General features: G+C 53.8%; 4 protein-coding genes across 11 annotated transcripts; 2 read left to right on the top strand and 2 right to left on the bottom strand.

Annotated features, from left to right (window-relative positions):
- Positions 1-101: 101 nt before the first annotated feature.
- On the bottom strand, positions 102-7,483 carry TMEM234 (transmembrane protein 234). 4 transcript variants are annotated; one of them, XM_034648434.1, is made up of 6 exons: positions 7,400-7,483; positions 6,958-7,109; positions 6,064-6,130; positions 5,515-5,580; positions 1,100-1,192; positions 102-821 (listed from the first exon to the last, which is right to left on the bottom strand). In XM_034648434.1, the coding sequence occupies exons 1-6, from the start codon at positions 7,413-7,415 to the stop codon at positions 727-729; spliced, it is 489 nt and encodes a 162-aa protein (XP_034504325.1). In that variant the 5' UTR covers positions 7,416-7,483; the 3' UTR covers positions 102-726. The 4 variants fall into 4 exon arrangements, with proteins under 4 accessions (XP_034504325.1, XP_002921915.2, XP_034504332.1 ...); XM_002921869.4 differs by lacking the exon at positions 5,515-5,580 and having other exon boundaries at positions 7,400-7,482; XM_034648441.1 differs by lacking the exons at positions 102-821; positions 1,100-1,192 and adding an exon at positions 4,386-4,966.
- EIF3I (eukaryotic translation initiation factor 3 subunit I) lies at positions 7,391-15,457 on the top strand. The gene is made up of 11 exons (XM_002921868.3): positions 7,391-7,539; positions 7,633-7,725; positions 8,818-8,905; positions 9,217-9,282; positions 10,237-10,386; positions 10,469-10,596; positions 13,480-13,590; positions 13,713-13,802; positions 14,121-14,194; positions 15,058-15,150; positions 15,283-15,457. The coding sequence occupies exons 1-11, from the start codon at positions 7,414-7,416 to the stop codon at positions 15,362-15,364; spliced, it is 1,101 nt and encodes a 366-aa protein (XP_002921914.2). The 5' UTR covers positions 7,391-7,413; the 3' UTR covers positions 15,365-15,457.
- A 65-nt stretch (positions 15,458-15,522) lies between these two features.
- On the bottom strand, positions 15,523-25,305 carry LOC100483016 (myotubularin-related protein 9-like). 5 transcript variants are annotated; one of them, XM_034648392.1, is made up of 11 exons: positions 24,960-25,305; positions 21,592-21,998; positions 21,302-21,410; positions 20,940-21,065; positions 20,652-20,825; positions 19,982-20,208; positions 18,427-18,588; positions 18,111-18,252; positions 17,808-17,968; positions 15,925-16,076; positions 15,523-15,843 (listed from the first exon to the last, which is right to left on the bottom strand). In XM_034648392.1, the coding sequence occupies exons 2-11, from the start codon at positions 21,774-21,776 to the stop codon at positions 15,803-15,805; spliced, it is 1,479 nt and encodes a 492-aa protein (XP_034504283.1). In that variant the 5' UTR covers positions 21,777-21,998; positions 24,960-25,305; the 3' UTR covers positions 15,523-15,802. The 5 variants fall into 5 exon arrangements, with proteins under 5 accessions (XP_034504283.1, XP_034504279.1, XP_034504274.1 ...); XM_034648388.1 differs by having other exon boundaries at positions 15,524-15,843; positions 17,808-18,028; positions 20,940-21,008; XM_034648383.1 differs by having other exon boundaries at positions 15,525-15,843; positions 17,808-18,028; positions 21,592-21,912; positions 24,960-25,304.
- Positions 24,423-26,018, top strand: FAM167B (family with sequence similarity 167 member B). The gene is made up of 2 exons (XM_002921867.4): positions 24,423-24,881; positions 25,532-26,018. The coding sequence occupies exons 1-2, from the start codon at positions 24,621-24,623 to the stop codon at positions 25,760-25,762; spliced, it is 492 nt and encodes a 163-aa protein (XP_002921913.2). The 5' UTR covers positions 24,423-24,620; the 3' UTR covers positions 25,763-26,018.
- Positions 26,019-27,064: the final 1,046 nt, after the last annotated feature.

Below are 27,064 nucleotides of genomic sequence, written 5' to 3' on the forward strand. Positions count from 1 at the left end.
AGTTCTCTGGCCAGAGACAGGAGGAGCCAACTGAGCTTCGAGGAGAGGCTACGAACTTGGCAGCAGGTCTGTCGCAATAAAAGAACACTTACTGTCCTCCGTCTGTTTAGTGCAGATTTATTTGACGCTACCCCGCGCCGGGCACCGTGCCACGTGGCTGAAGTGACATGGTGCTGGGGCCCCAGGCTGTCTGTCTGAGGGGGCGGGCAGATGAGGACTTCCACCCACCTCCTAGCTGGGCCAGGCAAGGCTCCTGGACTGCCCGTCTCCTCTACACCTGCCATCCCGACGTACTTCCTCCCCTCAGGGCCCTGCCTCAGCCAGCCAAGGCCCCTGGCAGCCCCGCGGCCTCCTGTGCGCATGTCTGGCTCGGACGGCGGCTGGCCGGCTCCGTGCAGCCCGTGCACCCTGCTGCTGTGACAGTCTGGATCAGGCCATGGTGACAGTGGCTGCGCTGGGGGCCTGACATGACAGCACAAGCACAGCTGCTGGGGCAGAAAGGTTGCTGGGGAGGTATGAAGTTTCTTGTGCTAAATCCTAGCAGCTGAACAGATCTTTCACTGTGGTTCTCCCGTGTGAGCCACCCCGAGGTAGCTGTTCGCCCCCTAAGGGGTGAGGGCGCAGAGGCTCAGAGGGGGAAGTGCGAGGTCTGTCTGCTCACTGGCTGCGCCTCCTGGGTGAGCGGCTTCCTGGACACAGAAGGACTGGAGGGTGGCATCGGCCCACTCAAAGGGCAGACAGTTGCCCCTGGGTCTTGCTCACGGAGCTCGTGACGCAGAGCGCGATCCCCACCACGGTGAGCACCATGCCTGTGAATGCTCCTGGGAGAACGGGCAGAAATCGAGGGGCTGAGCCCAGCCATGCTAGGAGGAGCTGGTGCAGGGCTGAGGGACCAGTGCAGATGGGGTCTGTCCCCAGAATGCCCAGGGCAAGGAAACTCTGAGGGCCATAAGGAAGCAGGAGAGCTGCCGAGGAAAGGGGAGGGATAGGGAAGGATCCTCTCCTCCCCCACCCGTGGCAGCCGGGCTCTGGGAAAGGACTGACTGGTTGTGGCAAAGCCCAAGGAGCGGCTTCCAGCACTCGCAGTGGCCTGACTTACCTTTTCCACCTATATCTTCTCCAAGAACCTTCCCGACAATCAGTGTGAAGACGATGGCCAGAGAGTTACTGATGGGCACGGCTAGGGTCAGATCTGAGTGATCAGAATGAAAAAACCTCTGAGATACCAAAAAATGCCTTTTTAGGCAAAAACACATTTTACCAAGACAGCCTCGGGCGCCTGGGTGGCACAGTGGTTAAGCGTCTGCCTTCGGCTCAGGGCGTGATCCCGGCGTTATGGGATCGNTGGCCAGAGAGTTACTGATGGGCACGGCTAGGGTCAGATCTAAGTGATCAGAATGAAAAAACCTCTGAGATACCAAAAAATGCCTTTTTAGGCAAAAAACACATTTTATCAAGACAGCCTCGGGCGCCTGGGTGGCACAGCGGTTAAGCGTCTGCCTTCGGCTCAGGGCGTGATCCCGGCGTTATGGGATCGAGCCCCACATCAGGCTCCTCCGCTATGAGCCTGCTTCTTCCTCTCCCACTCCCCCTGCTTGTGTTCCCTCTCTCGCTGGCTGTCTCTATCTCTGTCGAATTAAAAAAAAAAAAAAAAAAAAAAGACAGCCTGATAAAAAAAAAAGAAGCTATCTTATTTCCCCGATGAAATTGCAGCAAAGCTCAGGATTCAAATCAGGTTTCCCGACTCTATATTCGGTGCTCCCTCCACTCCAGCACGAAGACCGGAACAACAAGGTGGTCTGGGACCACCCGGGTTTGAGGCTGAGGATGAGGTCTTTGCAATCGAAGAGCTCCTGAGATCGCAAGGATATCGGGACAGACAGGCCCCAAAGCCGAAAGGATGCAGTAGGGTGAGTGCACCAGCGCAGCCGCCATTTATTAAGTGCCAGTTGTGTACCCATCTTCAATCTTCACAACGGCACTGCGAGAAGAGCATTAGCACTTTGCGTAAAGGAAACGAAAGCTCAAAGAAGACACATACACTGAGGCAAATCGAGGACTTAAACCAAGTCGGCCTGACTCCACAGCCTGGGCCCTGACTGAACCAAACGGAGATGGACAAACCGAACAGCCGGGGAAGCACGCGAGCCTGCTTCAGCTCCGGCTCGGGCCTCACGGAGTTGAAGAAGAGGAAAAAATGTCAGAAGCAGGAAGGCAGGTATATGCTCAGGACAGGGCCCCCAGGGCTGGGCCTCGGGTAGAGGGCACGACAGCCTAGGATCCCAAGATCGGTCCTTTAATTTTGAAGTTCCAAGGGCCTGACTCCCAATAAACAAACTTGAAAGACTAATCCAGTTAACACGGTTAGCTCAAAATGTGTTACGCTTTAATTCTGCAATTTTTGTACAAAAAATTGTGTACTTTTTAAAAATATTTTTATTTATTTGACAGAGAGAGTGAATGCCTTCACGAGTGGTGGGGGGGAAGGCAGAGAGGGGAGGAGAGCAGGGCGCCCGATGTGGGACTCCTTCCCACGATCCTGGGATCATGACCTGAGCCAAAGGCAGACGCTTAACTGACTGAGTCACTCAGGCGCCCCTGCACTTAAAACTTTTTTTTTTAAGATTTTATTTATTTATTTATTTGAGAGAGAGAGCGCATGCACAAGAGAGAGCACAAGTGGTGGAGAGGGAGAAGCAGGCTGCCCATTGAACAGGGAGCCTGATGTGGGGCTTGATCCCAGGACCTGGGATCAGGACCTAAGCCAAGGGGCAGACACTTGAGCGACTGAGCCACCCAGGCGCCCCCACCTAAAACTTGTTAGGAAGATAGGGGGCGCCTGACTGGCTCAGTCAGTGGAGCATGTGACTCTTGATCTCAGGGTTGTGAGTTCAGACCCCATATTGGGTATAAAGCTTACTTAAAAAACGACGACAACAACAACAAAACAACCTTTTTAAGAAGGTAGACCTCATGTTAAATGTTCTTACTACACGCATACCAAATAAAGAAAAAGGTAAATCAGATACTGAGTTACTTGATTACGACAAGACTGGCCAGGCCGACTGCTCACGTTGGCTCCTCAGCTCATTCCTTCCCAGCATTCCTGGTTTACCTCCCTCAAGAAGAGGAGAAACTGTCCTGCTTCTCATCCCGAGAGTCCCCACCGTGGCTCACATTCCCCATCCAGGAAAATGACCACAACGCCTACCTACTCAGAGCTGCTTCCTTGGGCTTATACCCCTTCCATGGCACGCCAGGACGGATAACGACTGGTTTGCAACAGTAGATGGGAAGGGAAGCAGCAAGGGGCAGTGGAAGAGCAAGGGCGCTGGAGTGAGGCAGACCTAGGCTTCCCTGTGTGACCTTGGTTAGGTCCTCGTTCGCTGTGCCCTATAACAGTGATAGCAAGGGGACAGCATCTCCGTACCACAGAGCTGCTGTAAGATGGAACAGGGTCGTGTGTCTAGTCCTTGGCTGAATACGTAAATCCTTGATAAAGTGGCCACTGTGCCTGATTATCACGGGCAGATGCTAAAGGATGGAGGTGGGGCAGGCGATGACATAACAGGACCCTAATGTTGCTATTTGCTCAAAACTTGGTAAAGGGCTAACTGCAGTCAGCCGGCCAGAGGGTTCAGCATTCTTGGGCAGCAGGGAGTGCCAGGCTTTCAAACTTTCTTTTCTTTTTCCAAACTTTAAGTTGTATTTAAGTAATCTCCACACCCAACATGAGGCTTGAACTCATGACCCTGAGATCAAGAGTCACGTGCTCTACCTACTGAGCTTGCCAGGCGCCCCTCAAACTTTCTTTTAAATGATGTCTTATGAGAAGCCCCAAATGTAAAAGAGAGAAAGGTAGAGTGCCCTTAGTTGAAGCTAAGGTGGCAGCTCTGGAGGTCAGCCTGTCTCTTCACTCTCCCATGGCCTCTGAGGGGTTCCCCAGAGCTATTTGGAGCCCAAACTCCCCTCAAGTCCCCGGCGTTCCTGGGTGAGATTCCAGATGAAACCACAGCAGGGAGATTTCTCATAGTAAAGTTCAAGAGCATGAACTTGAAGTAATATATGGTTTCAAATCCTTTTGCACTGACATGCTTGGGACTTCAGAGAAGGGAAATAAATTGCCCCGAATTTTGTCACTTCATCTCCTACATGGAGATCATCAGGTCTGCTCCAGTGTCCTAATGAAGATCACATGCAGGCTTGCTTCATTTTATTGCACTTCTCTCTCTCTCTCTTTTTTAAAGAGTCAATTATTTGAGAGCGAGAGAAAGCAGGGGGAGGGGCAGAGGGAGAGAGACCCAAGCAGACTCTGTGCTGAGCAGGGAGCCCGACGGAGGCCGATCCCACCACCCCGAGATCATGACCTGAGCCGAAACTGAGAGTCAAATGCCCAACCAGCTGAGCCACCCAGGTGCCCCATATGCTCTTGATTGTACTTCGCAGATACTGTGTTTTTAACAAATTGAAGGTTTGTGGCAACCCCACGTCAAGCACATCTACCGGTACCATTTTTTCCGACAGCTTTTGCTCACTCTGCGTCTCTGTGTCACGTTTTGGTAATTCTTGCAGTATTTCAAACTTTTCTTTATTGTTATATTTGTCATCCTTATCGGCGATCAGTGATTACGACTCACTGAAAGCTCAGACGATGGCTAGCATTTTTAGCAGTAACATTTTTTAATCATGTACACTGTTTTTGTAGACGTGATGCTACTGCACATGTAACAGGCTACAGGACAGTATAGACTTTACTTTTTGTTGCTTTTTAAAAAGATTTATTTATTTTTAAAGATTTTACTTATTCATTTGACAAAGAGAGCACAAGCAGGGGGAGCAGCAGGCAGAGGGAGAGGGAGAAGCAGGCTTCCTGCTGAGCTGGGAGCCCGATGCGGGGCTCCATCCCAGGACCCTGAGATCACGACCTGCGCCCAAGACAGACGCTCAGCCGACTGCCGGGTGGCCCCTAAAATTTATTTATTTATGTTAGAGAGTCGGTGGGGGAAGGTGCAGAAGGAGAGGGACAGAGTCCCAAGCAGACTCTGTGCTGAGTGCAGAGCCTAATTCGGGGCTCAATCTCACAACCCTGAGATCACGACCAGAGCCGAAATCAAGGGTTAGATGCTTAACCGACTACATCACCCAGGTGCCCGTTTTATTTTTACTTTTAATTTTATTTTAAGTAAACTCTACGTTTGAACTTATGATCCTGAGATCAATAGTCGCATGCTCCACTGAATGAGCCAGCTGGGTGCCCCTAAAAATAACTTTTTTTTTTTTTAAGATTTTATTTATTCATTTGAGACAGGGAGAGAGACACCGTGAGCAGGGGGAGAGGCAGAGGGAGAGGGAGAAGCAGACTCCCTGCTTGAGCTGGGATCCGGACATGGGGCTCGATGCCAGGACCCGGAGATCATGACCTGAGCTGAAGGCAGATGCTTAACCATCTGAGCTACCCAGGCGCCCCTAAACATAGCTTTCACGTGCACTGGGAAACCAAAAAAATCATCTGACCTGCTCTGCAACATCTGTTGTATTGCAGTAATCCGGAACCAACCCTGCAATATCTCTGCGGTATGGCTGCAAATGTGTACAATTAGTAAAGTATCTGATGCAGGAGAGGACAGTCAACAATCAGGGGGAGGAAGGAAATATATAGTCACTGAGCTCCTACAGGGCGCACCAGCTACTCTGCTCGATGCTTGCCATACACTGGATTTAATCCTCTCAATGATACAAAGACCATCGTATAAAACCAACACTCAAATAAGAGAATTGGTCAAGGTAGCACACCGTGGAAGCAAGAGTGTCAAGGCCAGCTGTTGGCACAGCCAAATGAAACTTCCTTCTTCCTCCGCTGCTGCACGAGACCGCCAGGCTTCAAACCAACCTGAGTGCCTGGCGGCATACTCACAAGCAGTCTGCTGTGCCCCAGTTGCTCAGAGAACAGGGTGCAAAGAGGGAACCAGAGATAGTGGGCTCTCCCGCACTCATGGAAACAAGGTGTTTCCAGTACCCTTCCAGGTGGCCTCCACCACTGAGCAGAGCAGTTCAAAGACCCACCTGTTGATGCCAAGGTGAGGTAGTAGAGAAGGGAGCCACACTGGTTGAGGAAAAAGGGCATCAAGTACTGGAAATAGAAGAAATCTGCAGTCAGTGTGATGCTTGACTCAGGAGCACTGCCTTCTCTGAGCTTCTAGATATGCCCTTCCTTGGAGGAAGCTACAATAAAGCTTCCTTATAGCTGTAAGCATCCAGAGAGTGGTTAGCCCTCCGAAAAGGACCCTTCCGGGGCAGATGGCAAGTTACTGACTGAACTCCATGCCTTTGCCTTGAATGCTTCTCCCTCAGCCCTGCTAGTTCCCATCCTCCCCATCCTGCAAATCCCTGAATGCCAATCACTCCCTCCGAAAAGCATTCCCCAAGGCTCCTAGCTCCAGCCTCCCTCCTGTGAACTCAGGAAGCGCTTAATCTGTATCTCTCTCATAGCCCTTAGCCCTGAGAGGTGCTTGTGTCTATGCCTTGTCTTTCCCACTAGCCTAGACTGGCAGCACTGGGGTCAGAGGTAGTTCTCCATACCCTTCCTTATCCTCCCTCCCCAGGGTCAATTTGAGCCCCAAGTCCTCCTTTGGAAGGTCTGTTGGAGGGATCACCTCTAACTAGTATAATAAAATACTAGTAATAGCAGCTACAGATTGAACGCTAATTATGTACTGGGCCCAATGTTAAGTGCTCTATGTGCTTCACCTCACTGAATCCTCACATCTGCCCTATCAGATGGCTACCATTAACGTTCCCTATTTTACAGATGACGAAACTGAGGCTCAAGGACAGGACTCCTCCAAGAGCTTCTAGCGAGTAAGCTGGTGGGGAGCAGATTCTAACCCAGCCTTGTTTGACTCCAGAGACCAAATTTTTAGCAGCTACGCGCGAGAAAGGGGCCATTCACAGACACACCTCAGTATTCAAGAAGAGGGTCTTCATCTCCTGCAGCAACTGCCGGGCCCAGGTCCGCTCATGAACCTGCTGCAAGCGGGAGGAGGCCCGCTTCAGCAGCGGCTGTGTGCCACCCCACAAGGCGGCCACCAGCACCAGAGACAGCACCTGCCCTGGATGGAGATGCGAGTGACCCTCACCCCCAGCAAACGGCCGCCCGCTGGGCCCGGCCCTCCTCGAGCCTCCCCTCCCCAGCCAGCCGCCCCCACATCCCTCCCTTGCTCTCCGACGCCCCGGGTGCGACTGGCGGGTAGGACAGGTCCCGGGAGGCCGGGGAGATAGATCCGGGAGCCCGGAGTTTGGGGTTCGAGCAAGGGTGAAGGTCAGGTGTCGGAGGTGGAACGGGAAATGAACTCGGGGCAAGGTTTGGGAAGCCCCTAGAGGGGCGGGGCCGCCTACCCACCAAGAGACGCCGCCATGGCAACGCCGCTCCCGTCCACTTCCGGGAACGAAGGGGGCGGAGACCCACAATCCGGAAGTGGCGCCGAAGCCTCTTCCGGTCTTACTCACGTTGCTTCTTTCCTCGCCGTCAACGCCGGGATGGTGAGTTCCCTAGAGTTGGGGTGTTAGCGTGAGGGTCTGGGACTGGGGCGGGGGCCGATCCTGGGCGCTGACACAGCTGTCCTGTCCCCACAGAAGCCGATCCTGCTGCAGGGCCATGAGCGATCGATTACGCAGATTAAGTACAACCGCGAGGGAGACCTCCTTTTCACGGTGGCCAAGGACCCTGTGAGCGTCGGCAGAGGGCGGGCCGGCGGGACTTTGGGGCCCGGGGGCCCGCCGGGTGGGGGCGAATTCATTCTGCCAGGGCGAGGGGTGGAGAAACCGGTCTTCCCGTGAGAGGGGAACCACACAGCTCCCCATTCTGAGAAGTAGGAAGACACCATCCCGGGAGTAGGTGGGCGAGAGCATTATACCGGGAAAGAACGCAGTTGTTGGTAGAAGAAGTGGACGGGAGAAAAAGAGCAAGAGACCCTTATGGAAGGGGGACGGGGATGAGAGTGACCGTTCTTCCAGGGCAGGGGAACAGATCACCTCTAGAAGGGGAGAACTGATCCTTGGGCGGTGAGGGACAACAGAGGACTTACTGGAGGTGTTCCCGTCTCATTTCAGTAGGTCCTTCTGGGCCCCATCCTGCTTTTCACTGAGTACAAACAGTCCCTCACAGTACTGCGCTTTGAGGCACCTCCGTATGGAAGATGTTTACTCTAATGGCTAAAAGTGGGAGTTCGGAAGCCAACAGACCCGATTTGAATCCTGACCCCTGCATCCGAGTAGCAGTTTGACTTTGAGCATGTCATTTAACCTTTCTAAATTTGGTTTCCCTTTTTATAAATTACGGGGACTAATAGTACCTCCCTCGTGGGGTTGTCCTCAGGGTTAAATGAGATTATTCAAGTAAGTACGTCATGTATATTAGTGGAGAATTGTTAGTCACTTGTATTTTAAATTTCTTAGACATCATTTTATTGAAGCCTCACAGATACCCTTTAAAGAAGGCATTATTGTTGTGTCCATTTTTCAGACAGGAAAATAAGCTCAGAGAAGAGAAGCACTGTAGTTGAGGGTTTCGGGAAGGAACAGGACAATGGCACGGAGATATTTTTGCAAGCCTCCTGACTCCCCTGCCAGTTACTTGTATGAAGGAGGAGAATCCAGGAGTTTTTACCAGCAACCTGCTGTTTCCCGAGAGATGAGCAGGAGAGGGCAAAATCTGGCCTGGCTCGAGGCTGCTGAGGGCTCCTGGGGAACCTCTAAGTAGGAGACCATTGCTCTGCCTGGGATGTTTACCATCTGTCACATTGTCATTGAATCCTCCAGATTGTCAATGTGTGGTACTCTGTGAATGGTGAGAGGCTCGGCACTTATATGGGCCACACTGGAGCTGTGTGGTGTGTAGATGCTGACTGTATCCTTGTCTTTGCTCTGAGTCTGTGCTCCCAGAGTTTGCCAGCAATGGGGAGGCTGCAGACTTGGAGTTGGGAGTTTGGGATGCTATTGTGGGTCTAGGGAATGATACCTACCTCCTAATCCCTGGTCCGTTCACTGGTTGGGGGAATATTCAAGACAAGTTCCAGTTCTAGACAAGGAGGTTAGAATGCTCTGAGATAAGAGAGGAAGAAAGGCTGTCTGGGACTGAATGGGGAGGTGATTCAGATGGTTTTCCAGGAGGACAAGGGCTCGGGTGAACTCGGTCATGTTTCTTGACACGCTTTTCAGGGGACACCAAACATGTCCTCACCGGCTCAGCTGATAATAGCTGTCGTCTCTGGGACTGTGAAACAGGTAAGCCTGGATCATTTTTCACCTGACAGTGAGGACCTGCAGCGTACCTGTTCAAGTGAACAGGTTTTGGGGAAACAGATAAATCCAGAGATGGCTCCTGTCCTAAGGAATGAGAAAGAGACAAGGAGAGGAAGAGACAAGCAAAGAGGCAGTACAGTAAGCTATGAGGCACCTTAGAGAAAGCACGGAGCACTGTGGAAGGCCAGAGGGGGCAGCTGACTGCCTGGAATGGGGATGGGAGCAAACCCGGCACAGTTTCCCAATGTAAATGTCATACGAGCTGAGGCTTAAAGGATGAGAAAGAGGTCACCACTTTGGCACATTCTGGAATGAAAGCATGGCAAGTGTCCTGTCCAGGTCATCTGATCTGATGGGAGCTCTTGCTTCTTCGGAGATGAAATAGACAGTCAGGAGAGAAGAGGAGGCAGGCTAGGGTCAGAATAGGCCTCGAATGCCAGACTCAGGAGCTTGGCTTTGTTCCGTAGGACTTGGCATACCATGGAGATCCCTGAGCAGGGGAGAGTATGTTTCATTTTGGCGAGCTCAGGTAGCAGTGGGGAGTATTGGAAGAACAGACCGGAGACACGGGAGCCTATTAACCTGCTCCATCTAGTAAATATTTACTGGGCACCCAGTTCTGTGCCAGGTCGATGCTGGGTTCTGGGGACATGCAGAGAGATGAGAGCAGATCCTTGTTGTGGAGGAATGCGTTCTGAGGAGAAGACAGATGTATTACAAGGCACTATGAGCAGTGCCTCAGCAACAGGATGTCTGAGGAGAGACGGCGGGGAGCAAGTTAAAAATCTTGAGCCAAAGCATAGCAGCGAGGAGGAGACGGTGGTGGGTGTGGTCACTAGAGCTGGGGACACAGTGGACAGGAGGATAGGCAGGTACAGAGTGTCCTCCCCTCAATGGCATCGGGCAGGGGGTAGCCCAGACTCTGCCTGTCCCCAGGGAAGCAGCTGGCCCTACTCAAGACCAATTCAGCTGTCCGGACGTGTGGCTTTGACTTTGGGGGCAATATCATCATGTTCTCCACGGACAAGCAGATGGGCTACCAGTGCTTTGTGAGCTTCTTTGACCTGCGGGATCCAAGCCAGATCGGTGAGCCAGCGCTGGGGTATTGGGGTGGGGGTGCAGGGTGCGGCTCCAGAGCCCGGGCCCTGACATCTTCTCCCCCACACAGACAGCAATGAGCCCTACATGAAGATCCCTTGCAACGACTCCAAGATCACCAGTGCTGTTTGGGGACCCCTGGGGGAGTGCATCATTGCGGGCCATGAGGGCGGAGAGCTTAACCAGTATAGCGCCAAGGTGAGGAGGAGGGTGGGGCCCAAGCCCAGCAGAATGATTCCCTTCAAGAGGCAGGATAGCGCAGTAGTGAAGACCAAGGCCTTGTTCAAATACAGATTTCACCACTTTTTGGTTACATGAACTCAGGCAAGTTACTTCCCTGAGCCGTCTTGTCTGTAAAATGTTGCAAGGATCAAATGACATTGGGCATTTGGAAAACTTGGCCACAGAGTACTCTGGACATGTTCATGGTGATCACAAGTAAGCCTTTTCCTGCCGCCACTGAGTGCCAGGCCTCGTGCTGGGCTCTGAGGGCAAAGACCTGAATCTCCCTGCCCCTAGGGAGACAGACTGTCAGACAGCTAGCACAGGAGTCAGGTGGTGAGTTGTGCCGCCATGGAGGTCTCAGTCAAGTACAGAAAGTGCCCTCTGTCACAGAGAAGGTGGCCCGTGAAGAATACATGGAGCTTCAAGCAAGAAGAGAAGGCCATTCCACAGGCGAAAAAAACAACACACGCAAAAGCACGGGGTTAAGGGAATAGGGGGTTGTTGGGACAGGGCTGTGGGGGAAAGTGGATAGCAACTAGATTTTTTTTGAGTGTCAGGAGGTAAGGAACTGTGATATTCCTTTAGGCAGTAGGGAATCTTTTTTTTTTTTTTTTAAGATTTTATTTATTTATTCGACAGAGATAGAGACAGCCAGCCGAGAGAGGGAACACAAGCAGGGGGAGTGGGAGAGGAAGAAGCAGGCTCATAGTGGAAGAGCCTGATGTGGGGCTCGATCCCATAACGCCGGGATCACGCCCTGAGCCGAAGGCAGATGCTCAACCGCTGTGCCACCCAGGCGCCCCTAGGCAGTAGGGAATCTGTAAATGGTGATTGGTGATCAGATTTTTCTCTCTTTCTTTTTTTTTTTTTTTAAGATTTTATTTGTCAGAGAGAGCACAAGCAGGGGGAGCAACAGGCAGAGGGAGAAGTATTCTCCCCACTGAGCAAGGGACCTGATGTAGGACTCGATCCCAGGACCCTGGGATCATGACCTGAGCTAAAGGCAGATGCTTCACCGACTGAGCCACCCAAACACCCCCAGGTCTTTCTCTTTAGAAAGCTTTTGCAGGCTCAGTTCAGAGAATGGACTTGAATGAGGCAACAGCTCTGGGGTGTGGAGCACCTGACAGAGTCAAGGGATATTTAGGGGTGACTGATGAGATGGGGGTAAGGAAAGGGTCAAGTCTGGGCTGTCTTGGATTCTCATTTGGGTGCCCGGGTTCCTGGGCAGTGCTGGCATGGTCTGCCATAAGGGTTAGTCAGTCACTCAGCAAACACTGACTGTAGTCCACTAGGTGCCAGACCCACCCACAAGAAGGGNCCCAGACCCACCCGCAAGAAGGGAATGGGAACCAAGGTCCAAGGCGTACATAATGCTTGGTGTCAGCACATGGGGGAGCTCTTCGGTGCCTTCGGATAAGCCTGACTGCAAAGCTGGTGCTTATTCCCCGAAATACAGGAGCCAGATATGTCCCTACCATGTGTCCGCGTTGATGGAGGAGACAAAAATACATCCTTCTCACAGAATAGGTAAAAATAATTCAGAAAAGGACTTGGCTGGCTTGGTCAGTACAGCATGCGACTCTTGATCTTGGGGTCATGAGTTCAGGCCCCGCGATGGGCGTAGAGCTTACTTAAAAACAACAACAGGGGCGCCTGGGTGGCGCAGTCGTTAAGTGTCTGCCTTCGGCTCAGGGCGCGATCCCTGAGTCCTGGGATCGAGCCCCACGTCAGGCTTCTCTGCNTGTGTTCCCTCTCTCGCTGGCTGTCTCTCTCTGTCAAATAAATAAATAAAATCTTTAAAAAAAATAAAATATATTTATTAAAATNTGTGTTCCCTCTCTCACTGGCTGTCTCTGTCAAATAAATAAATAAAATCTTTAAAAAAAATAAAATAAAATATATTTATTAAAATAAATAAATAAATAAAAACAACAACAAAAATAATTCAGGAAAGGAAAGTTCTCTGAGGATCTCCTGTGTGCGAGGCACACTGCTCACAAGGCCTTTTAATCATCTAACCAATGTCTGCAGAACATAGGCCAGGTTCCTGTCACAACAAAGTCAAATAAGACACAGTCCCAGTAGCCCTACGGTGACCCTGGGTGGTGGGTTTTTAGTCATCTTGTTTTCTAGAGAGAGAAATTGAGGCAGCGAGAGGTGCTTCTGAGGGCAGGCTCTCAAACTCTGCTCTTCGTACCGTACAGGCTGGCAGGTTGCCGAGTGGGAGGGGAAGTCAGGAGATGAAATGGCCCTTTGAGAAGTTCTAAAAAAAAAAGCTGGACATTCAGCCGTCCCGGTGGTCTTGATGCCGACCCTGGCTGGGCAGGGGGTGAGCACGGGCTCTCTGCGTCCTACGGGTTGCAGGACCTCCAGCGAGTCACATCACCCCTCTGAACCTTAACTTTCTTCCTTTGAAGATGCCCTTTAAAAGACCCACTTCATAGGTTTGTTACGAGGACAAAGTCAGGTGTTGAGCCCGTGGTACAGGGCTCAGCAGATTGTGACTGTTCACAAGCCGGGGACTATTTGTTGAAAGAAGGAGGAAGTGAAAACAGCTCTACCATTGTGACGTGCTGGTTAGTTACTGGGTCCATAGATTTGTCACCATGAGCCCGTGTTTTCCCAGCCAGACTAGCCGTGTTGATGAAATGTGTACACATGGGCCAGGTTAGGATGGGGGCTTGGGCTCGGGAGTGGGGGTGAATGTTGGTCCAGGGGATTTTTAGGCTGACTGGGCCCAGACCCCACCCCCTGCACCCCCGGCTGGGACAGGGAGCAGTATAGAAGCCCGGCGGAGCAGCGGGGCCGGTGGAGCTCTGGCCGCCTGCAGCCTCACTCTTCCGCCTTCCCCAGTCTGGAGAGGTCCTGGTGAATGTTAAGGAGCACTCCCGGCAGATCAATGACATCCAGTTATCCAGGGACATGACCATGTTTGTCACCGCCTCCAAGGACAACACAGCCAAGGTGAGCCTGGGCAAGGAGTCTGGCGGGGCTGCTCCCACCCCCTGCAGAGCTTTCGGGCTTGCCCGACTTGCCCTCAGGAAAACTCCTATTACAGATTTTCTTGCCCTGTCTTCTCTCTCTAGCTCTTTGACTCTACAACTCTTGAACACCAGAAGACTTTCCGGACAGAACGTCCGGTCAACTCAGCTGCCCTCTCTCCCAACTATGACCATGTAAGGGAACCCCCCCGGGCTTCCTGCTGATGCCTCAGGATGCTTCGAGGACCTAAGTGTTCATGTAGCAATTGGGATATGAACTCTGTGGGAAGTCGTGTCAGGTAGAGAGGAGATTCCCAGAGCAACGAGAAGGCTGAATGATCGGGAGCCCCAGAGGGCAGGGCAGGAGGTGGCGGAAGGATCTGTGTGGGCCCTGCCCTTAGCATCCTCTCAGTCTGATGTAGGACATATTAAAAGCTGATGGGCTGGGGGTAAAAGACAGAAAATGGACTTGCCTGCCCTTTGGGCCTCTCTAGAGTTTCTTCTTCCCTTCAGGTGGTGCTGGGCGGTGGTCAGGAAGCCATGGATGTAACCACCACCTCCACCAGGATCGGCAAGTTTGAAGCCAGGTAAAGAAGGGACGGCGGGGGTGGGGGGTGGTGGTGGTGCCTGGGTGGCTTAGTCGTTAAGCGTCTGCCTTCAGCTCAGGGCGTGATCCCGGTGTTATGGGATCAAGCCCCGCATCAGGCTCCTCCGCCGGGAGCCTGCTTCTTCCTCTCCCACTCCCCCTGCTTGTGTTCCCTCTCTCGCTGGCTGTCTCTCTGTCAAATAAATTAAAAAAAAAAAAAAGTGGGGACGGGGCGCCCAGGTGGCTCAGTCGGTTAAGCGTCTGCCTTCGGCTCAGGTCATGATCCTGGGCTCCCTGCCCAGTGGGGAATCTGCTTCTCTTTCTCCCTCTGCCTTCCGCTCCCCCTGCTTGTGCTCTCTGTCAAACCAATAAATAGAATCTTAAAGTTTTCCAAATTGAAACCCATGGAGTGTCTTGTGATGGACATAAACCATATACCTGAGACTTCCTTATTTCATTGCCTGCTAGGAAGTACAGCCAGGTTTGAGGCCTTCTGTGACAAGTGTGTAATGTAGCGGTTACGAGAATGACCTTGGGCTCCCTCTGAGGCCCTGGACCCATCCTTGTATTTCTCTGTGCGTGGTTTTCTCCACTCTATGTTGGGGACAGCGATAATATACTTACCTTATAAAAATTGTGCCGATTAAATGCACGAGTTGCTACTCGCTGCCCAGCACGTAGTAAGGAAGTGTTAGCCAGGTCTGCAGGCACACTTGGGTCTGGTCTTACCCTTCTCTTATTTTGTTCACATCCCCCTCCCCATCCCCGTTTTCCCACTTTCTGCTTTGCATTTGGGGAGTGGTACGTCCAGGCATGTCTTGGAAGGAAATGGAGAGTGACCTGTCCCTTCCCACCACCCTCCAGGTTCTTCCACTTGGCCTTTGAAGAAGAGTTTGGAAGAGTCAAGGGTCACTTTGGACCCATCAACAGTGTTGCCTTCCATCCCGATGGCAAGAGGTAGGGCTCCATGCAGGGAACTGAACTCAGCCTGGGTCTGGCCTCTGGCCCTTTCCCATGCACACCCCCGCCCCCCCGGCCTGCCTCCCTCCAGAGGGGACACCTGACTGGTCCCTGGCTCTCTCTCCCCAGCTACAGCAGTGGCGGCGAAGACGGTTATGTCCGCATCCACTACTTTGACCCGCAGTACTTTGAATTTGAGTTTGAGGCTTAAGAAGCTTGGATCTCCATCGGGACCAGGGCAAGTTTCTGGGCCAGGGCTCACGGAAAGTTTTGGACTCTGAGAAATAAATTAGTTTGGAAAAAAGTGGTTTCTGGTCAGAAATTTTGTGGGGACTGTTTCATCCTTTTCCCTTCTCAGTGACACCCCAGTGAGCTGATAACCAGTCATGGAGATCTTTATTATTTAGACCTTCTCCCTACACTACAGACACTTCAAACCTGGAGCTTCAGTATGTTTTGGACTAGGATGGGCTGCAGGCACCCTCTTCCAAGGTCCAAAGGTGCTGAGGGACCTGGAGGAGTCTCCGGAACATCTCAGCCACTATCCAAGGAGCCAGCACTTAAAGTTGGGGCTCAGAGGCTGAAACTGTTGGCTCACAGCCCTCTGTCTTCTCCTTATCTGTCACTATTTGCCACACCTTGTCCCAGGCTACCTCTGAAGGTTGGGGCGGGTCCAGCGCAGAAACAAGCCTGAGAAAGAGGAGGAGGACAGATAAGGAAGCTGAGCTGAGGGCCTAGCTCCCCAGGGGACAAGGCTGGGTAGGGAGTCACCTTGCCACAGTCGCAGGCTCTGGGGCTCCACAGAGGGCCAGATGGCCAAGGGACTGGGGACGTAGAGCGGGTTCCGGAGTTTCCTTTGCTCTTTTGGCTGGTTGAGCCCAGACCACAAGGAGTGGGTTCGAGTCCTCACTTCACACAGGCATCTGTAGGGAGTGAGTTTCCAGACTCAAGCTATGCCTTCTGGGATTCTGGACTGGGGACCCTGGTTAGGAGGGTGACAGCCACCCCGGGGACTGTGATAACCTTTCTCCTGCAGATGTTCTTGCCAGTCAGATCCTGTACTGAGCACTAGGATAAAGTAGAACAAGACAAGGCCCTAGTTGTTCGGGAGTTCCATTTAGCTCTGCTTGGAAGTGTCAGGGAAGGTAACTGAGAATGTGCCCCTTGGGCTGGTTCTGTCCGCAGAAGTTCAGCAGGTGTGTAGAAGCATGGAAATATTTAGGGGACCTTACAAGCCCAAGAGCAAGAAAGTAGAAATGGGCCCAAGTGACTGTTGGTGGGTTTTTGTTTTTTTCTTTAGAGAGAAAAAGCACGAGCAAGGGGTGAGGGGCAGAGGGAGAGAGGGGGAGGGAGAATCAAGCAGGCTCCACATCCAGCATGGAGTCCTTCGCGGAGCCCGACATAGGGCTCGATCTCATGACCCTGAGATCATGACCTGAACTGAAATCAAGAGTCGGACGCTTGGGGCACTTGGGTGGCTCAGTCATAAAGCGTCTGCCTTCGGCTCAGGTCGTGATCCCAGGGTTCTGGGATCAAGTCCCGCATCGGGCTCCCTGCTTGCCGGGAAGCCTGCTTCTCTGTCTCCCACTCCCCCTGCTTGTGTTCCCTCTCTCGCTGCTCTCTCTCTCTGTCAAATAAATAAAATCTTAAAAAAAGAAAAAAGTCAGACGCTTAACCGACTGAGCCACCCAAGCATCCCTGTTGGTGAGTTTTCTAAACTGATAATAGAGCTGGAACAGTGAGGCAGCTGTTCCCACAGCCCACATGGAAAGAAGAATCTGGACTAGGGTTAGTAGAAGGGGCCTTTGACAGGAAAGGACAAGGTAAGAAAGTTTTAGGAGAAAGACTATATATGAAGGAAAGGGGAAACCAAGGTACGTAAAGGTAAGAGTTTCTAACCCCAGTGACCCAGCAGTGGAGTCAGTGAAAACAATGTTGGTCAGAAGGGGTGGGGGTTCCGGCAACAGAAGCAAGGAGATGAGTGAGTCCTCCTTCCCCTCATGCCAAACTGACAAGAGAAAGATGGCTTTGGGGGGCCTGGGAGCATATGCAAGAAGCAAACCAGATCGTAAGGACAACCACTGCTGGGGTGCCCACATGCCAGGCACTGCGCTAAGCACCTCCCATGCTTTACCCCAGCTACTCCACACTCAGCCCCGGCCCACACAGATGCCGGCTTCGACTAGAAGCCTCCTTGTTACTGACAGGAAACAGGTGTCCTATGATCACCCAGCAGGTGCGTGGTGGAGCCGGAAGTTAAGCCCAAACAATCTGACTCCATTTTCAACATCTACTCTGTTGTTTTACTAGAATCAACCCTGCAAAGTGGTCGAGAGCCCCAGAAATTATTTTCTTGGCAGCAACTTTCCCCTTCAGTCCTTGTTTTTAAGCGAGGGGCACACTTGCTCTTGGCTTTCAACAGACTGGGTAGGTCCAAAGGACTGGCCTTGGACTCATTCAAATTTGGGTTTGCAGAAGTTAGGGGGAAGGGTGAGGTTTGGAGGCAGGGGAGGCAAGAACACTTTAGTTTTCCCCAAAGGGAAACTCATCCAAAAGGGAAATATGTCTTCTAGGGACGTCGGTGCTGATACAGCAGGTATCTGACCCTGGCCTGTGCCTGGCCCCTGACCCACCTTGACACCCCCTTCGCTCACCTCTCCTTTTCGCTGCTGCAGAGGAAGGTGCCAAAAGGGGAGGCATAGGCGTGCTCAAACAGGGCCAGCAGCAGCCCCTCCCCAAACTCCAGCAACAGCGGGAACTGACGGCCCAGCTGCCACACGCAGTCCAGGAAGAGGAGAAAGGTGGGTGCCTCGTGCTTGGGGCGGGCATGGGAGAAGGCCGAGTGGGCACAGCGCAGCTGGAAGGGGTGGCCAGCCTGGGGAGGGGGCAGAGCGATGGGCACAAGGAAGCAGGGTCTCTGGATGGAGGGGCAGGGCTGGGGCTGAGCGGCCACTTACCTGGATCCACTCCCGCTCCACCAGTTCCTGGAAGCCAGCCATGGTCCGGCTCGAGGGGTCCAGGATGAGCTGGGCCAGTGAAGTCACCAGCAGGGTGCTGTCTGTGCCTTCAGCCCCATGCACCAGGACGCAGGCCCCTTCCCTGTGGACCAGGGCTGTTAGCGGTGGCCAGCCCTTCCCAGCCTGGGGTGGCGGGACCAGGAATCAAATGGGCCCATTTCTAGGCTCTACATGCTTACTGAGACATGGCTGTGTGCCCAGGGCTTGAAGGCCCTGCCCGTCCACCCTGTTCTCTGCCTCGTGGCGGGGGGCTCACCTCTCCATGGCCTGGGCTGCTAGGCAGGCGGTGCTCAGTGCCTCCTTCACATGTCCCAGCCAGTGGCAGGCCTCTAGTCGACTGCGCCAGCAGTCCATGCTCTGCTCCAGGTACCCACAGGCCTCCACCAGGCGCACGAAACTCTCCTGTAAGGGCCATCCCCTGCACAAGTGGGAATCTGGTCATCCCATCCCCACCGAAGCTCTGGTGAGCACAGCCTGGGAACAAGAGCTCCAGACCAATGAGGCAGACAGAGAACCCTCAGAGGAAGCCATCTGACAAGAGGGACACTGGACCCTTTGGGGAGCCCACCTAACTGACGGAAATGATTCAGTATCTTGGAGGATTCCCCAAGCTGATGGAGGAGACCCCAGACTCCTTGGGGGAGACCTAGTCTGTTGGGGGGTATCCGGGGAGGGGGTCACACAACCCTCTCAGGAAACAATGCCCTGGGAAACCCCCAGTTTGATGGAAGCATCACAGTACCCTTGAAGTAGCCCAATCTGATGGGAGCAACACAGCACTCCCTGGGGATTCCCAGTCTGACAAGAGAAACACAACACTCTTAGGATTCCGGTATCTGCTCCTGTTTCCCAGGAACTGCTCTGCTCAAGATCACCAAGGTAACCTCCCGCCAGAAAATCTAATGGAGACTTTTCCAGCCCTGTGTCAAAGACTTCAGTGGCTCCCCCCTGCATTTAGGATACAGTCTAAGCTCATAACCATGGCATTCAAGACCTCTGCTCTGGTCCCTGTCACCCCTCTAGCCCCATCTCTCTCTGCCTCTACCCCACACTCTGCACTTCCACCATTCTGAAGTGCTCACAGCTCCCCGAACAGGACAAATGACCCAGAGTTCTGCTCCTGGACACCTGCCGTTCCTGCCGCCGGGACTGTCCTGCTCCCTGGCCAACTCCTCTTTCAGGTGTCAGCAAAGGCCTCCAATTCTCAGGGAAGTTCTTTGCATTACCTACACACGGGAGAGGGGCGCCTGCTCTGTACCGCTGCTCAGGACACAATCCTAACTGCCCGCTTCTGGCCGATCTTCCAGCCATGTCTGGGCTGCCACCATCTCCGCCTCAGCCCTCAATCAACATTGGTTGAATCAAGGAATAAACAGTTTTGTACTCTGGACAGGGGAGCCATCCACTCTCCTCAAAGCGCAAATCTCCTTGAGGACCTCCTCTTGGTACTACCATCACCTGGCTAGATACAGCTGTGCAGGTAGAGCCCTCAGGGGAGGGCTGGGACCAACGAGCAGAGGGGTGTGTGTGGGGGTGGGGGGTAAGGTTGTTCCTGGAAGACAAATTTCAGTTTAAGGTAAAGGAGGCTTTTTCCTTCCAGGCAGAGTTGGGGTGCTTAGAGAAGAACGAGCTCTGTCATTGGGGGAGTTGTGCAAGTGGGGATGCTCACCGGGTAGGATGGCTACCCGGAAATGCCTAACAGTCCCCAAGGTTCCCGGAAGACACTCCTCTACTCCCCTCCCCTCCCCCGCCGCGTATCCCTGAAGAGTCCGGTAGGAGAGCGCCTAGGAGAGGACAGGAAGACCTCTCACCTCTCCAGGGGCCGGTGCAGCCGTTTCCAGCCAGGGTAGGCGGCTCTGGCCTCGGTGCCGCCGCCAGTCATGCGGGCCTGTTTGGCGGCCTGAGCCGAGCGCGTGTCCAAGATGAAGCCCCGGGCCCCAGGGCGAGCCCCTGCCAGCACAGCCCGCAGCAGCTCCTCGTCCTCAGCGCAGCGCCTTTTCTGGGGACCGGTCAGGGGCTGGCTGGAACGCAGCAGTACCTGCGGACGGGGACTTCGCTCAGGGAGTCCCTAGGGGGGGTCTACACACTCGGGCGGGTCTAGAGCTGGCAGGGGCGGGCTGGAGCGCAGGGACCCTGGCGGCGGAACTTACAGGGTGCAAGGCCCAGGCTTGGGTGGGGTGTAGCCGGAGGGGAAAGGGACCCGAAGAGTAAACCGTGGACGGGTCCAGGGATGACAAAGACGGGACTAGGCTCCAGGGACCCGAACGGCCGGGGGCGGGACCCAGATTGGCAAGACTCCTTAGCCCGGGAGAGGGGCGGGGTCAGAATCCGGAGAGGGCGGAGCGAACGGAGGGGGCGGGGCCCGAAAGGGCTGGAGCCTGGGCTGCAGGCGCGCGGCGAATTGGCCGGGCCAGTGCAGTAAAGGGCCAAGAAGGGCCGCAGTTGTTCCTACTGGCGGAGTGTGGGGAGGGGCGGGCTCACGGTTCCGCTGGGAGCGTGGTGGTAGCTGAGCACAGGGAAGCGGCCTCCCTGGCGGAAGCGGGCGCAACGCTCCAGGGCATCGTCGTCTACAGCGCGAGGCACGATCACGGCGCGGGGGTAACTCGGGCACAAGCTGAAGTCCTCGTTCACCTCGCTCAGCCGCCACGCGTTGGTCTGCGGCGCAGGGAGAGGCGAAGGCCAGGTTAGGGCACTCAGTGAGAGCCCGGTCCTCGCGCCCCTTCCAGGCGCGGCGCTCGCATAACCGCAGGCCCCCACGACCGCACCTACCTCGCGATCCACTCGCTTGTAGTAGCGTTCCGGTGGGTGGAAGTGCCAGGCGTCGCCCAATCTCAAGCCCTTGGGACGGTAGAAGAACGGAAAGGAAGTGATGACCGATTCCAAGGATGACAGCGCCTGGGGAAGGAATTCGGGGGATCTGGGCAAAGTCGGAATATTCTCATCCGCGCACTACCAGCCCCTCCACTCCGCAGCTCCCTCCTCTGCACGTACTCCAGACCACCTGCATCCCTTGCCATTAGCTGTGTTCCAGGATAACACTGGGTGCTGAGTCTCCTTGCGCAGCAGCCCGTTTACTCCCCTCGTTACGAAATAGGGGTAGCTTAAGGGCCTTGGGAACACCGCTGGCGTACCTCGATGGAACGGGCGATGTCCAGCGTGGCTTCTACGCCCTCTATGTCCAGCTGCAACACTCTCAGGTCCTTACAGCGCAATGTGATGGTGCCGGAGTCACCTGAGACCCTGGGGATGGACCGGCTTAGGCTTAGTATCCCCCGCCCCGCCCCCACCAGGGGAGGAGAAACGAGTTTATTAGGATTGGACGTAATGCAGGGGGGCACCAGATCCCACTGCGCTTGCCCTTCCCCCTCCTCCGCGGAGCAGCAAGCTCCGCAACTACGGGGACTCCCCCGCCACGTCTCACCGCTTCTCGATGGAGTCTACACTACGCAACAGAAGCAGCCACAAGTCTGAAGTCGCCTGGGGCCCTGGCGACAGCAGCAGGTGGTGACCGGTGACGCATAGCGTGCCATGCAGTGGGGGCACCTCCGGACCCCGCAAGAGCTTGGCTTGGGCCCGGCCGGTACGGATCAGCTCCGAGAACTCCATTGCGCTTGAGGTGGGCCTGGGGCCCAGCAGAAGGACAGACTCCAGGAGCGTCAGGCGGGGCCAGCGCGGGCTCCGAAAGGGACAGGAACTGGCTGGGCAGCTGGCGACGCCGGCAGGACAGCTGTTAAGGAGGCCCCTTGGAAGAAGGGATCGAACAGTTAGTTTCACAGGAATTTCCCCCTCCTACTGCCAGCACCTCTGAGCGAGGACCCCGGCCAGAACCTGTTAAGGAAACCTCAATTTCATCCATCTGTGAAATGGGGAGAATAATCTTGCTTAAAGCCCTTTACCTCGTGCCTTGGTCTCGGGTGGCACTCAACATTTTTGTGTTTTTTTTTTAACCTAGGCTCTGGTACTCTCACTGACTTAAAAAAGAAAAATCACCACCTCTTCTTTTGTACCCTGGTGGAAGGGGTGGAAAGGGTGGGTGTGAAACTGGGAACTGTCTGCTTCCTCCCCCTACACCTGAGGCTGGGTGGGGGAAATCCCTGAGTCCACCTTAAATGCAAGCAGCTGTGGCGCTGGCGCCCCTCCCCCACCACAGCTGGAAGTCCCTGCCTGAGGGCGCCCTCTATGGGGGCCACTTCTGGTTTAGTTCTGCCCTCAGAAGCCCCATCTCCTATCACTCCATCCTTCAACCCATACACTGAGCTGGGCCCTGTATTTGGTGAGGGGACCCAAGGATGGCTGAGGAAGGCTCCGTTCATTAGGATTTTCCGGTCTGGCAAGAGACACACCTAAGCTGGCAAATTATAAAAGGTGAAAGGATGGAGGACCCATCCATCCAATTATTCTTTCATTTCTTTTTATTGTTTTAATTCTTTCATTTCTTAAACACTAATGCCTACACTGTGTTAAGTGCTGGTTACTAAGAAGAATAAGATAGACTCCTGCCTTCAAAGGGCCTTTTGGTACACTCGGTTCCAGGCTTGTGTGTGTGCACACACGTGTGCAAAAACTTTTAAAACACACACACACTTGGGGCGCCTGGGTGGCTCAGTCCTTAAGCCTCTGCCTTCGGCCCAGGGCATGATCCCAGAGTCCTGGGATCGAGACCCTCATCAGGANAAACTTTTAAAACACACACACACTTGGGGCGCCTGGGTGGCTCAGTCCTTAAGCCTCTGCCTTCGGCCCAGGGCATGATCCCAGAGTCCTGGGATTGAGACCCTCATCAGGCTCCTCCGCTGGGAGCCTGCTTCTTCTCCCACTCCCCCTGCTTGTGTTCCCTCTCTCACTGGCTGTCTCTCTCTCTCTCTGTCAAATAAATAAAATCTAAAAAAAAAATAAAACACAGGGGCGCCTGGGTGGCATAGCGGTTGGGCGTCTGCCTTCGGCTCAGGGCGTGATCCTGGCGTTGTGGGATCAAGCCCCACATCAGGCTCTTCCGCTATGAGCCTGCTTCTTCCTCTCCCACTCCCCCTGCTTGTGTTCCCTCTCTCTCTGGCTGTCTCTATCTCTGTCGAATAAATAAATAAAATCTTTTAAAAAAAAATAAAAATAATAAAAATAAAAAAATAAAACACACACACAAAGAACAGAAATCAGAAGTGGACACGCATGGGGCGCCTGGGTGGCACAGCGGTTGAGCGTCTGCCTTCGGCTNAGCCCCACATCAGGCTCTTCCGCTATGAGCCTGCTTCTTCCTCTCCCACTCCCCCTGCTTGTGTTCCCTCTCTCTCTGGCTGTCTCTATCTCTGTCGAATAAATAAATAAAATCTTTTTAAAAAAATTAAAAATAATAAAAATAAAAAAATAAAACACACACACAAAGAAAAGAAATCATAAGTGGACACGCATAATATAAACATAAAATTGTAATGATTTGTAAAAGGAACCAGACATAAAAGAGTACAAATTCTAAAATTCCAGACCAGCTGAGATGGGAATTCGTTAGAAATGCAAATTATTAGGCCCCACCCCACATCTCCTTAAACACATTTTCCAGGAGATTTCCATTCACACTAAAGTTTGAGAACCTGGAAAGTACACAAAAAGGCAAAGCTAATCGTTGCTGTCAGAGATTGGGAGAGTAGTGACAGGCCAGGGGCACTTTCTTGATGCCAGTAATGCTCAGTTGTTCCATCTGGGTGCTGGGTACATAAGTGGGTTTAGTCCGGGAGAAATCAGCAAGGTGTGTCATTATTTATGATGTGTGAAATTTTCTGTGTGTCTGTTATATTTCAATACAAAGTTTAAGAAAGGGAACAGCTCTGTTTGAAGCCCTGGGAGGGGCAGGGAGAGGGAGGGTCTAGGAGTCCATCTACAGCTTTACCCTTATTCCATGCACAGTCCTTGAAGGAGTTCCAAGGGAACCTAAAGGTCTTTAGAGTACAGCCTGAAATCATTGATCTGTCCCAACAGAGAGTCAGTGACTTGTCCAAATGTCGTGAAAACAGAGGGCAGCTCATTGGCCTTCTACCCACTACCCACCCCCTTAACTTGGGTCTTGGGAAGAATGCCAAAACTCTAGTGTGGATGATGCTTTTCTCATCCTGGAGCAACTTCCTTTCTGGGAACTGGGTGTCTCCTTTTGGGCAAAGACAATAAAATTCATCCAAGGGGCCGGAGGCTCAGGGCTCCTCCTGCCCCCATCCGGATGGGCATCACGTGGCTCCCGGGTTAGAAGGCCAGGAAAATCCCAGCCTTTGCACATTCGGCCTCCCATACCCCTCTATTCACCCATCCTGACGCACTCAGCCTCCAACACCCACCTTGAACATTCCCCATCACACACTCCCCGGCACAGTTCTGTCACCCTCGGCTCCTGCTGCCACCCCCCAGCCATACTGCCAGCCTTTCCCAGAACTTCAGCCTTGCCCCATCACTCACCCCAAACCCACCATGTCCCTCGGGCCACTGAAATTCCAGGCAGTAGGTGAAGAAAATGAAGAGGATGAGGAGGAAGAGAGCCTGGACTCTGTGAAGGCACTGACGGCCAAGCTGCAGCTGCAGACGAGGCGGCCTTCGTATCTGGAGTGGACAGCCCAGGTCCAGAGCCAGGCCTGGCGCAGGCCCCAAACCAGACGTGGGCTGGGGGGCCCTGGGGCCCTCTGCGGCTTCGACTCAATGGACTCTGCCCTCGAGTGGCTCCGACGGGAGCTGGTGAGTCGGTTGGGGTGGGCAGTCATCCTTAGGACCCAAGAACTGGGGGCGTGGGGAGGGGATGAGGACAGACCTTACCTCCAGCAACTGCCTCCCTCCTGTGGCTTTGTCCTGGGGTGAAGGAGTGGTGAATGGACTTGTCCAGTGATTTATTCAGGGAGACTTGGGGAAGCAGGATTCCATCCAACCTACCTACTACTGACTCCTGGGGCTGTGGGGACAGAGCCCTGCCCTTTGGGGCCACTGCTTATAGGTGGGGAAGGCATGGCCTCCCCTGTTCTGGAAATTGCCATACCTCAAAGATGCAGTGAAGGTCAAAATGAGGCACTGACCACACTCTAGGCAGAAGCTGAGGAGGCCAGCATTAGCAGGTGGCTCTTAACCCAATATGCGCAAAAAGATCTGTAGCCTCCAAATCCGAGACTCCAGTTTTGTTGACCTGGGGCGGGGCCCCAGGCACCTGTATTTGTGTAACAATCGCTCCTTCGTTTTAGAGCAAGATCTGAGCGTTGGGGAGGGATCAAAGCTGGGGCGAGAGGGGGATGGGGAGGACGCAGCCGGTGCAAAGACCCAGGGTGTTGACAGAAGGGAAGACTGACACGAGCGGCTGAGGAGCCGTCCCGCAATCTCACGCCCCCTCTCGGCCGCAGCGGGAGATGCAGGCTCAGGACCGGCAGCTGGCGGGGCAGCTGCTTCGGCTGCGGGCCCAGCTGCACCGGCTGAAAGTGGACCAAGCCTGTCACCTGCACCAAGAGCTGCTGGACGAGGCGGAGCTGGAGCTGGAGCTGGAGCCGGGGGCCGGCCTCGCTTTGGCCCCGCCGCTGCGGCACCTCGGCCTCACGCGCATGAACATCAGTGCCCGGCGCTTCACCCTCTGCTGAGGGGCGCCTGGGTGCCTCCTGAGACCTCCTGGGAAGGAGGAAGGGAGGGGTGTCTCAAAGGTGCCAGCCCCTGGCAAGGGGTAGTGGGAGGGTTGGGGGGGTGTCACTCAGTTCTCTGGGAGCATAAAGCCCCAGCATCCCGGTACCCCTGCTGCCCTGGCTTGGGGAGGGGAGGTTGGAGGAAGGGGAAAAGCTCACAGACCCCCAAGCTCTTCAATAAAGGCCCTCTCCACTTCCCACCAAGGTCTCCGCAGTATTTATTCAGGCCCAAGGTCGCTGTGTGTTATCTGTAGCTGGGACCAGGGATTCCACTGCAGGAGAGAAGGCCAGGGTTGGGGGTGGAGATGAACAGATGGATCCCCATCTCTCCCCCGAGCTCCAGCTCTGTCTCCCTCTCTTATCAAGTTCAGAACTGGGCAAGAACTTGAAATCCTAAATTAGCCCTATGGAAGGTGACGGGTCCATGGGCAGCTGAAGAAGGCAGGACCTGGTAGACCTGGGTTCAAAGCCAGCTCCACTGTGCATTTCCTTTCTTTTTTCAGAAGATTTTATTTCTTTATTTGAGAGTCAGAAAGAGAGAAAGAAAGAGAAAGCACGAGCAGGAGGAGGGGCAGACGGAGAAGCAGACTCCCTCCGAGCAGGGAGCTGGACCTGGGGCTCCATCCCAGGACCCTGAGATCACGACCTGAGCCAAGGCAGACGGGTTCACTGAGCCATCCAGACGCCGCTCCCCCACGCAACTCCGTCCGACCTTGAGGAGGTCCCTGAAGCCTGCCGCTTTTGGAACTGGAACCGCTACTCTGCTAGCTCGTACTCCATAAGCTGTTGGGGATGTCTTAAGTGAGACGATGCTTAATAAACACTCAGAACCGGGGCGCCTGGATGGCTCATTCTGTTCAGCGTCTGCCTTTGGCTCAGGTCACAATCCCAGGGTCCTGGGATCGAGTTCCACATCCGGCTCCCTGCTCAGTGGAGAGCCCGCTGCTCCCCTGCTTGTGCTTGTGCGCGATCTCTCTCTCTCTCTGACAAATAAGTAAAGACTTTTAAAAAAACAAAGACCCACTCAGAACCCAAGAACTCTCTCTTGCTTATCCTTGCTATCACCAGTGGTCTCAGTACTGCTGTGCGGAGGCCAGAGGTGGGCAGGCAGGGCTCTGGGTCACGCTGTGGGTTTTTTAACATTGTATCTCCTCAGCCTTTGTTTCTGTATTAGCCGCTTTGTCTGACTTTCCAGCTCGGGCTTCCTCTTCCCCCCACCCATTTCCTGTCTCCCCCTTCCCTCTGCAGCTGAGGTGCACAGAA

Source organism: Ailuropoda melanoleuca, chromosome 2 (assembly GCF_002007445.2).
Source record: "Ailuropoda melanoleuca isolate Jingjing chromosome 2, ASM200744v2, whole genome shotgun sequence".
In the NCBI taxonomy this organism is placed as follows: Eukaryota; Metazoa; Chordata; class Mammalia; order Carnivora; family Ursidae; genus Ailuropoda; species Ailuropoda melanoleuca.